The following is a 14276-nucleotide window of genomic DNA, read 5'->3' on the forward strand; positions in this document are numbered from 1 at the left end:
TCTAACTGACCAGGATGTTTATGCAACAAACACGAAATTTCTTCTGACTCAGCTATAATATCTTCTACATTTTACAACGTTCTTGGCAAATTATAAGAGATTGTTGACTTAATCTTACTTTGCTTGTGATGAACCTTCAAATATGAAATAAAATACTCCAAAGGGACATTTCGAGAATTTCCCAGAACCATTTCTATAGATACAGAATGTCCTTGGATGGAGCTTGAGAAGTATTTTGTGCCCAAATAATCACACCATAAATTCTGTTCACTAATAAAACTTCTGAAAAGGAACCAAGTGGACGCTCACAGTGAGCAGTCTGTTTTCCAGGGGTGCGTGCTGGGAATCAGCTCTTCTCCCAAGTGTGTGATTCCTTGTGGTCACGGGCTAACTGCTCTGAGGGTTTCCTCTGAGAAGGTGTGGCTCTGCTCCACCTTCCCTGGTGACTTCTCATGGTCTCAAGTGACTCACGGGCCACAAGTGCCAATCACTGCCCTTTTCTTCTCGCCAGTTTCCAAGTTGTGGTTGGAGCGAAAGCTTCCTTATGATGACCGTGTGAGCATGGATGGATTTTATTTATGGAGCTGTGTATTTGCTGAGCGAACTCTAGCGTATGCAGAAGAGGACAGAACTTACAGGGAACAGACTGAAATTTTACAGAACTGCGTGGTGGCGTTCTAAGAGATGCAGTGGCCGTGAGTTGTTGTTGTGGATTAGAGATGAATTACATCTTTAGAAATCACCCGCACCGCGTGGGTCGCCTCGCCGGCACCTGGAACGGTGCCTGACGGGATCTTCGGCCAGGTGCATCGGGCACCCCGATCATTGGAGTGTTATTGTTGAAATGAAAACCAAATGCCCGATCCTAATGTTGGGCTATTTTAGGATCAGAACATTGTTGCTTAAAGGACTTAATTTACAGCCAAAAAACTCTGATTCTGGGTAACTGGAGCCACAGGGGATTTATTGGAAATACTTGGAGGCCTCGAAGAGTGGGAGTTGCACAGCCAAGTGTTCCCCGGGGTCCCGGAGTGGGTTCCTGTGGTCTGGACAGTCCCGCGGAGACCTTCTACCGGCCTCCTCTGTGTGCACGTGCCAGGGACACGGCACCCAAGTAGGCACGGCTGTGCCCGGGGCAGGAGTCTGCACCCTGGACTCGGGGCGGATCGGACCGCTTCTGTACTTGGCCCGGAGCGCTTGCCGCTAGGACCTTCTGGGTCCCAGGGTTTCTGTACCGGGACCGGAGCACTGGCTGTTGGGAACAGGAAGTGTGCTGTGCACCCGGAGACCAAGGTTTTCCTTCTCCCTCTTGCTCGTGACCGTGATTTTGGCATCTACTGTGACACTGGAATGATCTATGGCCTCTCTGATTATCCTACAAAACGTCCACCTGGACAGATACGCTGATTGATGAAGCCGCAGTCGTGCTCATCCGGTTTCAGGGGTCTGCGTCCAGCCCAGGAGGCCACGGCAGGGAAAGCACTTTCTAGTGGGAACACAGAGGAGGGTCTGAAACGCAACACGTTATTGTTTTTTTCGAGGGGGTACACGGAAATTCGTATGGTTTTTAACAAGTCTCCTAGCATTTGGCAATACGGTCGGTAAGGGACAAGTCACGAAATTCCACACATGAGGGTCCTCGTGTTGTAAATGGAGTGGCCAGAGGAGCTGCAACCTGGGTCTTTCTCTCACTGTCGATACCAGAACCGCTTATCATCTACAGAGTGGTTCCTAGGGGCGCCTGGGTGGCTCAGTCGGTTAAGCGGCCAACTTCGGCTCAGGTCACGATCTCACGGTCCGTGAGTTCGAGCCCCACGTCGGGCTCTGTGCTGGCAGCTCGGAGCCTGGAGCCTGTTTCAGATTCTGTGTCTCCCTCTCTCTGACCCTCCCCCGTTCATGCTCTGTCTCTCTCTCTGTCTCAAAAATAAATAAACGTTAAAAAAAAAAGAAGAAGAACCGTTCCTCGAGGGCCTGTTAGGTGCCAGGCCATCCCAGCTGACACTTGGGAAGCACGGTCCTCGTGCTCCGCTCGTGCATCTAACCTCTTTCATCCTCGTGGGGCCCCCTGAGTTGGGTGCTGGTCCCCCACGGCACGTTCTTTCTCAGCTTCTCGGCGGTCCCAGCTGCTCGATGTTACGTCGACAGTCGCAAAGTCCCTGTGAACTGCAGTCAGCTGGTTCCGAACAGACTAAGATGTGGTTTATGGAAAATCGCTTCATAAGCAGGAAAGTGCTATAAAGATTTTATATCCACTCAAGGCATTGTTCTCTCCGTTTCCTTCCTTTGGAGAAATGCGAAGGCAAAAGAATGCCATTACTCGATTCCACAGAGAAGCTCAGGCGGAGGACAGGTGTGCTCCCGGGGCTGTGGGCCTGGGGTCCCTCAGGGCAGCTCGGGGAGAGGGCCCACAGCCCTGGGGGGCCCGGAGCCGCCCTACCGTTAGCCACGTATGTGACCGGGGACACGGGGCTTTGTTCTCTGCAGTGATTCCGTGAGTGAGAGCCTGACCGGTCCCACCTCCGACACTTCTGTGATCGGCCTTGACCTCGAGCCTCCTGGGGTCAGGGGGTGAGTGGCCGGGTCTCCGCATGTCCGCTCGAGGGGCCTCGGCTGAGTGGTCAGAGGCCCTCCCGGAGAAAGCCCACTGCGAAGACAAAGTGCAGACAAGCGCACACATTTGGAATTCTTTAAAATGGGGGAGGAGAGAGATTTAATTTGCCGGTGTTAATTTTTACCCTTTTGTGTTTAGGCCGGAATTATCCAGAACAGGAGTGTTTGGAATATGCTATTTCTAGATTGTATTTCAAACCGTGTGTGACTCTACAGCGAAGGATAAAGTACTCCCCAGGTTTTACTTTGTTGGGCTCGAGTTCCTTACCCTCTGAGGATTATGGAGTAGACCGCACTCACCTTGTGGGGGTGCTGGAGTGCGGATAGCCCCGTGCAGTCGGCTTGCTTGCAGAGCTGTTTGTCCTCCACATCTTCATTTAAGTTCGGGTTAGTTAACCCCCGGTGTGCGATATAGTGATTCAGCACCCGGGTCGCACCTGCTGCCCACCTCCCTCTGGTGGCCGTCAGTATGTTCTCCCTAGTTGAGAGTCTGGTTCTTGGTTCTCCTGTCTCTCTCTCACCCCGTGTTCATTCTCTCTGTGTCTTAAATTCTACGTGTGAGGGAAATCATCTGATATTTGTCTTTCTCTGACTGACGTATTTTACAGAGCATAATACATTCTAACTCCATCCACGTTGTTACAAACGGAACGGAAAGATTCCATTCTTTTTTATGGCCGAGTAATATTCCATTGTGTATATGTACCACATATTCCTTACCCGTTCATCCATCGATCGACACCTTGGGCTCTTTCCATCATTCGACGATTGTCGATAACGCTGCTATAAACATCCAAGGGCATGTATCCCTTTGAACTCGTGTTTTGGTATTCTTTGCATAAATACCTAGTAGTGTGGTTGGTGGATTGTAGGGTAGTTCTGTTTTTAACTTTTTTGAGGAACCTCCAGATGGCTTATTTATTTATTTATAAATATTTAATTATTTTGAGAGAGAGAGAGAGTGTGTGCATGAGCAGGGGAGGGGCAGAGAGAGAGAGGGAGAGAGAGGGAATCCCAAGCAGGCTCCGTACTGGCAGCTCAGAGCCCAACGTGGGGCTCAAACTCATGAACTGTGAGATCATGAGCCGAAATCCAGAGTCGAACGTTTTACCTACCGAGCCCCCCTGGTGCCCCCAGGAGGCATATTGAAGTCAGTGTCACACAGGGGGCGCGAGAACCGCATCTGCCCGGAGGTCGGAGGGGTGCAGGCTGACAAACCGGTCAGACCTTGTGCTTCTGAGTTTGACGGGTCTGGATCTGAGCTCCGGGTCCGCCCCTTCCTAGCTTCCTAGCCGCGTGGCCTTCCCCAAGTGGCTTATCCGTGCCTCTGTTTTCTCATCTGCCAAATGGCTGCCTGAGAAAGCCCATGAAATGAATTAGGGCAGGTCTAGCCCTTGGAAAACCCTACGAGCGGCTGCTTGTTACATGAGTGGGGGATGCCGTGAGATTGTGCCTCTGTCACCGTTAACAGCAAGCATTTTCCACAGTCACCGGTGCCATCGTGTGCCGTGGACACGCCCTGTGGCTGTCGCAGCCGTGTGGCCCCAGGCCCGCCGTCTGCCGAGACTGGGTTCCGCGGTGCTCGGACGTAAGCTGGGCTTGTGTACTTTCACGTCCTTTAAATAAAAGTTGGTGACAAAATTGAAAGAAGTAGCAACTAATTGATAATTATAGGTCCGGCACTGATTTGCAAAAAAAAAAAAAAAAAAAAAACAAAGTTTGCAAATACTGACAAACGGCCTCAGTTTTTACAACCTGGACTGAAACCTGGGTGCGGGACCACAGGCCGATGCTGCCATCCGGATTGTCGTGCACCCGGAGCCGCCCCTCTTTTAACAGGTGGCTGCCGGTCACCTGGGCCCACCATGCCTCCCTGAGCCCTGCTGACCCGGCCCCCCTCCGACTGGCCAGCCTCTGCCCCTGCCTCCCCGGCTTCCTGCAGCCTTCCGGTCGCACCCACGGGCCCCACGAGGGACCCACTGCGCTCACGCCTCTGTCCTTTGTCCCCAGTGTCCTCCTGCGACCAGGAGCAGCAGTCGGCCCTGGAAGAGGCCAGGCAGCCCAAGAACGACAACGTGGTGATTCCGGAGTGCGCCCACGGCGGGCTCTACAAGCCGGTGCAGTGCCACCCGTCCACCGGCTACTGCTGGTGCGTCCTCGTGGACACCGGACGCCCCATCCCCGGCACATCCACCAGGTAGCGCTGCGCCCGCGGGCCGGGAGGTGCGGGCGGGAGGCCAGAGAAGGCGCGCCTGCTGTGGGTGCCGCCGTCACGGGTGCCTGGCCCCAGACCTCGCTTTGCTGTCCAGACAGCGCCGTGGGGCTGGCGCGGACACGAATGGCTCCAGCCGTTGGCACCTGGAGCACGCTGCCCCTCCGACGGCCCCCGGGAGCTGCCAGTGCTCAGCGGGGAGCGGTGACGCTTGAGGCCTCCGGGCCCCGATTCCGGCCGCTGCAGTCGGGGAAGTGGGCTCGGTATCCAGCAGGACACCAGCAGGTGTCCACGGCGGCTTCCCCTGCTCTGCCCGTGGCACGGGGAGCCCCGCGTTTTCTAAGCCGAAAGAACCGATCGCCCCAAGTGGCTTTCTTTTTTCTGTGTGTTTTTTCCAAATGGCTTTCTTTAGCATAAAATCAAGACAGTGTGCTAAAGGCGAGCTCAGCAAGAGCTGTTCAAGGGTCTGAGATGCAGAAACATTTACTCCCTCGTATTGTGTGTGAGTTTGAGCCAGGCGGTTTCGTCATCGCGCCCGAAGCAGACGAACTGCTCGTGGAACTGGGATAGACACGAGTGAAGATGTGTTTGCGGTCCTTTGTTACGTGAATTGAGTTTGAATTTTCGTAGATTGATAAGATAATTCACCAATGTACAAAAATATTTCAAAAGTCATCCAATTCGGCCGCTGGTTTCATATCTAGCACCTAGGCATGAGCGTTTTGATGCTTCCGGAATGATTTCCCCCAGTCTTTCTAGGGTGACCACGAGACATTTAGGGGAGGAAGCCGCCCAAGTGGATTCCAGGCGGCCGAAGGTCAGGTGACCAGCTCGCAAACGTCTGGTCGACGTGCAGTGCGCCCACACCTGGTCCCCGTCCGGGACAAGCAGGGATCAAATTGGAAGAACACAGTAGCATTCAAGCCGGTTCTTGGTGGCCGACGAGTCACCCGTTCTGGCCACACGCCTTCTGTGCCCGCCCAGAGCAGACCCCCGCCCAGGACTGCAGGCTGGCGAGTGGGGTTCGGCGACTACACGGCTGCCGCAGGAGAGCGTCCACACAAGTGTGCCCTGCACGGCTTGAGAAGAACGTAAATCTGTTTAGGGTGTTGGCGTGAGTGCTTTCTCTTGGTTCCCGTGCCCGTGTGTGTAGGGACTGTTTCCTAAGAAACCTTTCTCAGGAAGCAGTATTTCTGCCTTTAGAACTCAGGCTTGTTCACTGTGCATTTAGGTTGGGGTCTTTGCTCCCCAGGCCAGGGCTTGTGCTGCTGCCCTGATGGCCCCTCGGCCACACCTCCAGAGACGGGGGCCAGGCTCGCCGGGAGAGGCTTTGTTCACACTGGCCAACGGAAATCCTTGCTGTCGAAACCAGAACTGCTCGTATTGGCTCTGAGACGACCGGACCAGGGTTTACGGTGTCGTCCCTAGGGGACCTGTATGCATTTTTATCATAATCGGACAAGCAGTATAGGAACCCCTCTTCCCTCCCATCTATCCTGATTTCTTTCTGCCCAGACTTTATCGTGGCTTCAAAAACTTCAGGGAGAAGAGTATCAAGTTCTCATTTTCTCAGACTTTGCCTCCAGAAGGGAGTACCTCCCTCTTAGAACTTTGACTTTCAAGAAACAACATTAAATTAAACCCAGTGAGGAAGACCCTTTGGATGCCCGCATTTCTGTCTCATCCCTTCACCCGCCCGTACATCCGTGCATCTGTCCATCCATCTATCCTCCATCCGTGGACATAAACAGTGAGGGGCTACGTTTACCTCAGGTGAGAATCACAGAGATGAAGAAAGCTGCATGTCAGTTGGCGCTATGATTTGGTGATGTCACTGATGACACAGGATCTCCCAGGTCTTTACTTTGACATCCTCACTGTGTTGTCTTTACCCTTGAATGGACTCTTCTCATGGTCATAAGATGGCTGCAGGCATCCGGGCATCTCATCCAGACACCACAGGGCTCAGAGGATACACAGCCCATTTCTTTACCGGGAGTCCAAACAACCTTCCCTAAACGTTACCTAGCAAATTCAATTCATGGATTGTTGGCCAGAACTGGATCACACGACCACGGGCAAACCCATGACTGGCCTGAAACATGGACCTGGTTTAGACTGATCTCTAGAGACACATGGATGTTGGGAAATCAAAATTATCCACCTTAAGGGATATCTGATAAGCTGCAGGCCAGCCTCACCCACATCTACGACCGGCTGTACTGTGACTGGGCAGGAAGCCTGCAGAAAGTCCTCTTCCTGTCGCATCGATGCTATTTTCTTACGATTTTCTGAAACAAGCAGTTCCAGAGAGATACTTTGTAGTTTCGCTGTATATTTGTGTAGACGGTGCACGTTTTTTCCCTCAGTTATCCTCTATATTTGCCGACAGGAAGAGTAATTTAAAGCTCCAAGACAGAGAGAAGGCACAGAAATAAAACGCGCCGTCGTTATAACCCTTTTCCCCGTCTCACCAGGCAAGGTAATGAAAACTCCCGGATGTTGGGGCCGGGGACAGTAGAAGTACGTGTTTGCCTGCCAGCGTGGAGGGTGGCTTCCGTCCAGCACAGAATTTCTGGTTCAGATGATCATCGGGGCGGAAACGGGTTGGGCCACGCGCCGACGTGCCTCTTGGTTCTCCTGCCTTTCGGTGTCAGAACTGGCATCTGGGCTGTAGAGTGGTGATTCCCTGTGGGCCGGGGCCCAGGCACCCGCGTGAGCCCACGCCCTGCGTGGTCCAGTGGGATCTGGGAGGAGAGGGGCGGGTTCCAGCCGGCCCCTGCTTCATAGTGGGGAGAGCTGAGTGGGCCATCCGATTATCCGACTAAGCGTGGATCGGGCTGGTGGCCAGCTTCTACTTTAGCTCCCAGAGCAGAGCCAGCTCTCTTTCACTTTCCTGAGGGCCGATGAAGCATTCACCCATCTGCCATTAGACTTCAGGCTGTTTTCTTTTTTTTTTTTTTTAATATTTATTTATTTTGGGGAGACAGAGTGCAAGCAGGGGAGGGGCAGAGAGAGGGAGACACAGAATCCAAAGCAGACTCCGGGCTCCGTGCTGTCAGCACAGAGCCTGACGCGGGGCTCGAACTCACGAAGCGTAGGATCGTGACCTGAGCCAACGTCGGACGCTTACCTGACTGAGCCACCCAGGGGCCCCAGACTTCAGGCTGTCCTTACCTCGCAGTAGGGCAGCCCCCCCATTCCCAACCCCAGAGCCCGACTCTGTCGCTGGCCAAGTGCACGTGAAATCACCCTTCCCCGGCGGACAGCCTGGTATCTGACGGGCAAGCAGACAGTCGAGAGATGCTCATTTTTACTTCGCACAAGTGAGCGAAACGCTATTGAAAAGAATGTGAGGGGCGTCAACACTGAATTGGAGATTTGTTTTTACTGGAGACTTCAAAGGCGTTAATTCTGTTCCTTGAGATCGCCATTTCCGCAAGTTACGGCGTGTCACCATCCTCTTAAAAGAGGCAGAATGCTGTCATGTCAATATACATTTTTGAATCCACACGTGTAGGATTCTTAAGAGCTCTCCGGTGAAACCTGGAACCAAGCCGGAAGGACGAGCGTGGCTGGCTTCCAGGCCGCTTCAAAGAAAGGCTCGGAGCGGGGGACTGCCACGCGGAGGCTCCGCACAGAGTCCACGTCATGGGTTAGCCTCTGACCCCACACAGCGGCCCGTGGCTGTCCCCGAGGGGCACCCCCGATACTCCCGCAAACAGGACGTGCCCTCAGTGGCCGGGCACTTGACTGTCCACCGGGAGTTCCGTCCCCAGCTCCCACCTGTCCCGTCAGCGGCGGGGGCACTTGCTCGGCTCCTCCCACGGCCGTCAGCTGTGATGGTGTCAGTTCTCACACGGGCACCGGCTCCAACCTCTTCCAGCCCGCGGACGCGGTCCGGAGCCTGCGATAGAGACCGCGCGTTCTGCAAACGTCACCCGTGAGAACGGGAGCTTAGCGGCAGTCCCTCCGACCGCTGGCTTCTTCCGCTCGCTCTCTCTGGGTGCATTTTGGCTCCCCTGTGCCCGCTGCGGTTCCAGGGTGGGGGCCACCCTGCTTGAGGCGGGTCCCCTCGCCTGTGCTCACGGTCTCGTGACTGTGGGCCCGCTGCCGCCGACGCCGAACCCCACTGCGTTCCAGGCGAGTGTGACCGTGACAGCTCAACTGTGCGCCTGAGGGCGTGGGGGACGCTTCAGGTTCAAAATCCGCGTTTTGAAAAGTCTGTTTCGTTTGTGTGAGTGAGTGTTGACTTCTGTGGCATCAGAGACTTTTCGGGGTGGGGGGCGGGGGGCTCGGGTTCCCCCTGGCGCTCGCTTCCGGCCGCAGCGGGTCGTCCCCCGGCCCCGGACTGGGCACCGGGGAGACGCTTGAGTTTCTCTTGTTCCCTGTGGCGGGAAAACAAAACAGCGAAGAGAAAGAGGAACCTGAAGCGAGTGACCTGTAAGAAGGAAACGTGGTGCCGCGCCCCTTCCTCCCGGAGCCAGGAAGGAGACCACGGCAGAATGGACGCTGGAACCTCGATCGCTTCCCTGAGTGTCAGCAGGGTTCAGTCCGGAACATTCCACCTACGTCCCCTCCCCCGGCTCACACTGTCCAAGACCCTTTCCAGACCCGGCGGACCGCATGGGTGCTCAGGGAGGCAGGTCCCGCAGGTAGCGGCCCCGCTGCACGGGGGCCGTCCTCCCCGCGGCCTGGGTCTCCACTGCCGGTGCTCCCACACACGTTCCGGAGGAGCCGTCGGGAGGCCCTCGGGGGGCCAGTGCCGGCTGCCGGCCTGGCATCAGAGCCCTCAGCAGAGGTGCCCGGGGGCCCGTCAGTGCTAGAGCCCCCCCTGCACCTGCTCTCCTGAGGGGGGCGGCAGCGGCAGCCACGGCGCCTGCTCCACGCGGCCCCCACCCACCTGTCCGTTCTCCGCGCTTTTCTGTCCACTTGATGGGGGCCGGACGTAGTGTTTTCTTTCTCCTTCCCTTCCTCCCTTCCTTCCTTCCTCCCTCCCTCCCTCCCTCCCTCCCTTCCTTCCTTCCTTCCTCCCTCCCTCCCTTCCTCCCTTCCTTCCTTCCTTCCTCCCTCCCTCCCTCCCTCCCTCCCTCCCTTCCTCCCTCCCTCCCTTCCTTCCTTCCTTCCTTCCTTCCTTCCTCCCTCCCTCCCTCCCTCCCTTCCTTCCTTCCTCCCTCCCTCCCTTCCTTCCTCCCTCCCTCCCTCCCTTTCATCCTTCCTCCCTCCCCCCTCCCTTCCTTCCTCCCTTCCTTCCTCCCTTCCTTCCTCCCTTCCTTCCTCCTTTCCTTCCTTCCTCCCTCCCTCCCTCCCTCCCTTCCTTCCTCCCTCCCTCCTTCCTTCCTTCCTTCCTTCCTTCCTTCCTCCCTCCCTCCCTCCCTCCCTCCCTCCTTCCTCCCTCCGTCTCTCCTTCCTTCCTCCCTCCCTCCCTCCCTCCTTCCTCGCTCCGTCTCTCCTTCCTTCCTCCCTCCCTTCCTTCCTCCCTCCCTTCCTTCCTCCCTTCCTTCCTTCCTCCCTTCCTCCCCCCTCCCTTCCTTCCTTCCTTCTTTCCTTCCTCCCTCCCTCCCTCCCTCCCTCCCTCCCTCCTTCCTCCCTCGGTCTCTCCTTCCTTCCTCCCTCCCTCCCTTCCTTCCTCCCTTCCTTCCTTCCTTCCTTCCTTCCTCCCTCCCCCCTCCCTTCCTTCCTCCCTCCCTCCCTTCCTCCTTCCCTTCCTTCCTCCCTCCCTTTCTTCCTTCCTTCCTCCCTCCCTCCCTTCCTCCTTCCCTTCCTTCCTCCCTCCCTGCCTCCCTCCTTCCTCCCTCCGTCTCTCCTTCCTTTCTCCCTCCCTTTCTTCCTTCCTTCCTCCCTCCCTCCCTTCCTCCTTCCCTTCCTTCCTTCCTCCCTCCCTTACTTCCCTCCCTCTTTCCCTTCCTTCCTTTCTCCCTCCCCTCCTTCCTTCCCCCTCCCTCTCTGCCTTTCTTCCTTCCTTCGTCCCTCCCTCCCTCCCTTACTTCCCTCTCTCCTTCCCTTCCTTCCTTCCTCCCTCCCTCCCCCTTCCTTCCTTCCTTCCTTCCTCCCTCCCTCCCTCCCTCCCTCACTTCCCTCCCTCCTTCCCTTCCTTCCTTTCTCCCTCCCCTCCTTCCTTCCCCCTCTCTCTCTGCCTTTCTTCCTTCCTTCGTCCCTCCCTCCCTCCCTTACTTCCCTCTCTCCTTCCCTTCCTTCCTTCCTCCCTCCCTCCCCCTTCCTTCCTTCCTTCCTTCCTCCCTCCCTCCCTCCCTCCCTTACTTCCCTCCCTCCTTCCCTTCCTTCCTTCCTCCCTCCCTCCCCCTTCCTTCCTTCCTTCCTCCCTCCCTCCCTCCCTCCCTCCCTCACTTCCCTCCCTCCTTCCCTTCCTTCCTTTCTCCCTCCCTTTCTTCCTTCCTTCCTCCCTCCCTACTACAGGGACAACCTGTAGTAGCTTCATAAATTGGATTAAGATTTAGTTGGTCTCTCAGATATAAATAAAAAATTCGGAGGTTCTTTCCGAGAGTCTGCATTCTCTCCTGGGGCCACAGCCACTGCCCTCACCTGCCCCTGGCCCCTCCCCCTCTGAACCGGAACAAATCCTGGAATAGATGGGGTTGGTGTTCGGCAGCCGCCGTGTAAGATTTGTCCCAGAAACTGGACGGAGAGGTGGAGTCTTGTGCAATGTGCTCCTTCCTCCCGACTGTGAAAACTAAACTTCAGTAAATTGTCACAGAGGTCACGGAAAGTCCTCAGTCCTGAGGAGTGGACACCACAGATGCGCTGCGGTCCAAGGACGGGGGCCGTCGCACAACTGCCTGGGAAACAGAGGAGAGCACCGCCTTCTGAGTCTGAACCCGCTTTCCCTTCCGTTCCCTCACAGGTACGAGCAGCCAAAATGTGACAACACAGCCCGGGCTCACCCGACCCGAACAAGGGACTTGTACAAGGACCGTCCGCTGCAAGGTAAGCGCCACAGAGGCGTGGTGGGCACGCCTCCCCCAGCACCTGAGCTTTCTCGAAACTTCAGGATGAGAAGGAATCTCTCCTGCTCTGTCCCAAGTGGGCACCTGCGGGGCGGGGCTCACACGGGCTCACACGGGCACCTGCCCACGTCAGCACCTGTGGCCGGCAAGGCCGGAAGTGCCGAGCCTAAGACCCGGCCTTTCCGAGAAGCGAATGGCGTCTCTAAAATCAGAACTTCGAAACCAAAAGGATCCTTTGTTTTACCTAAAAGAAAGTATTAAGTCAAATGTCATGTTCTGACATCCCGTTAGAATGGAATCAACTGTTCAAGGAGCTGAAGTTCAGGTTTTAGTAAAACATGAGCTCGATCTCTGTATCAAGTATGTTTACTCGCAAAGAACCGTTTCGAATTAAACAGAGGCGGCGAGTTAAACGTTATAACTATTGAAAATACAGTCATGGAAAGGCGGTGTCTTTCAGCAAAGAGCACGTAAGTGTTGGTGATACAGCAGAAATGATTCCTTCGACAGGGACGCCTGAAGCCTTTCGTGGGGGCCGCGTCTCCCCCGGAGTTTGCGTGGGATTAGGGGAGAGGGCCGCGTGCCGGCCGGCGGGGTCTCGGCGGCCGGGCGCGTGTCATGAGATCAAGGAGTTCAGAGACGAAGCTCTGACATCGTGTGGTGCTTCAAAGCCAGTTCTGTTTTATTTCATTGGGGTCTTCTTTTCTTCTTCTAAGCATCTCCAGATTGTGTTTCACCAATGCCTCAGAGACCGTGAAAATCCTTCTCGAATGTCCTTTGGCTCAGAGCACATGTTTGATCTCGGCCTTACACAAAGTCCGTAAAAATTCCGCTTAGAGGATGCGGTTCTTGCGTTGTTTGTCCTAGTATCAGGGAAGAGGGTTTTAAACTCTGACCCGCAAAGATGTTTTCCTGTTTATGAATAAAGAGAGAAAAGGCTGGCGCATCACCGAGACGCGTCTGTTACCCAGCCAACACTGGGAACCAAAGTTCCTAAGACAGAGGGAGGGGAGGAGCAGCTTCCTCCGTGAGCACAGCTCTGCCCGTCGCCCTCGCTTCTTCTGAGACGTCCGCGTGGGGGGCTGTCCCCCAGCTCCCACCACTGTCTTTTGACACAGGTCCAAGTAGCCTGTGGGAGACACGGTTTTTATCGCACGGTGTCTGTCTCTGGGAGCGGTCTGCCTGCTTTGTGTCTCTGGGATCAGGCTCCCGCGTCTTGGGAGGGGGAGGGAGGGAGGGAGGGCATAGGGGTGCAGCCGCAAACACCCACGCAGATTCCCAGTTAAGCGCCTTGTGCATACATGATGTCTTACCCTTACAAGGAGCTCAGTGAATTGCCCAATCGCACGCGCCCTCATGTTCTCGGACCGGAGGGCCTTCTCTCCCTCCGTCGTCGGGTGCGATCTCTTGCCCTCCGTGGTGGACAAGACTGTTCCTCACAGGAAACAGTGAATCTAGCAGGCGCTCGGTGCACGGAGAGCCCTCGCTGTGTTCAGCTGGTCTCAATGCTGTCTCATAAACGTCAAGCAGATTGTTTGACTTTGGCTCTGAGGGTCCAAGACGCTTACCTTTTCCTTATTTGATAATACAGAACTGCATTACCTCTAACTAGAGTGTGTGTGGTTTTGACCAGGTTCGTGATTCAAGACGGGAATGGTCGTTTGTCTCGTGGAAGCAGCTGAGGGTCCAGTTGAGAAGCACGGGGATGTCTCACTGGCTGGTGCGGCCGTCACAGCACCTTCGGGAGTGTCAGGGAACACGTTGCGAGGAGGCGTCCTCGCAGCTGGACAGTCTGTCCCCTCGGCTGGGTTATCGGGCTGTCACGCAGAGATTCCCCCCCTCGCTCATACCTTAAGTAAAAACCAGCCTCCAGACACACAGGCCCCTGTATGCAAACCGTGTAACATTCTGCTTAGTACTGCTCCTGACCACTTAATCATTTTGATTTTTTGGAGACAGTTTTCCTTATTAGGGAAAAACCAGTAGGTCTTGAAATGACTCCAGGTTAGAGGCTATTCTTGTCGAGAGGAGAAACGTTTCCAGAACAGCACAGTGGCAGGCCCGTGGGCAGGCGCTTCAAGCCACACTGAGGCTGATGCATTTTCTTCTTAAAAGGTACAGTTTTCGTTTCAACTGGCTTTCTAAGCCCTGGCCGGGAAGGGCCCTTTATTTTCTAAGACACGCTGTAATTTTCTCACTCACGGTCCACGTTTTTAGAGGGTCTGTTGACTCTCAGGTAATTATTCCCACGGTTCGTGGGGCAGTGAGCACGTGCCCGGCTCTCACGAGCTGCCGCTCAGTGATGACTTCATCTTTGGAGGCTGGCGCTTTACCGTGTGGAGGGAGGTCAAGATCCCGCTAACGGGTCCCCTACTGAGGACTGGGTCATTACTGGGGCTCTTTTATTCCATGAGTTTCCTTACAGGACGTGTCATAGCATCCTGAGAGGGGTAAACACCGAGGGTGCCGGCAGTTTTAAACAAAGGCAT

The 14276-nt window shown here is 55.4% G+C and overlaps 1 protein-coding gene across 5 annotated transcripts in view; it reads left to right on the forward strand.

Moving 5' to 3' along the window:
* SMOC2 (SPARC related modular calcium binding 2) overlaps nucleotides 1–14276 on the forward strand; it is a 167956-nt gene that overhangs the window by 113678 nt on the left and 40002 nt on the right. For all 5 annotated transcript variants that reach the window (XM_023254609.2, XM_023254610.2, XM_023254613.2 and 2 more), the window contains 2 exons: nucleotides 4621–4807; nucleotides 11685–11767. In XM_023254609.2, the coding sequence (XP_023110377.1) occupies nucleotides 4621–4807; nucleotides 11685–11767 (270 nt within the window). The remainder of the gene's footprint in view (nucleotides 1–4620; nucleotides 4808–11684; nucleotides 11768–14276) is intronic.

This window comes from Felis catus, chromosome B2 (assembly GCF_018350175.1).
Source record: "Felis catus isolate Fca126 chromosome B2, F.catus_Fca126_mat1.0, whole genome shotgun sequence".
Taxonomy (NCBI): domain Eukaryota; kingdom Metazoa; phylum Chordata; class Mammalia; order Carnivora; family Felidae; genus Felis; species Felis catus.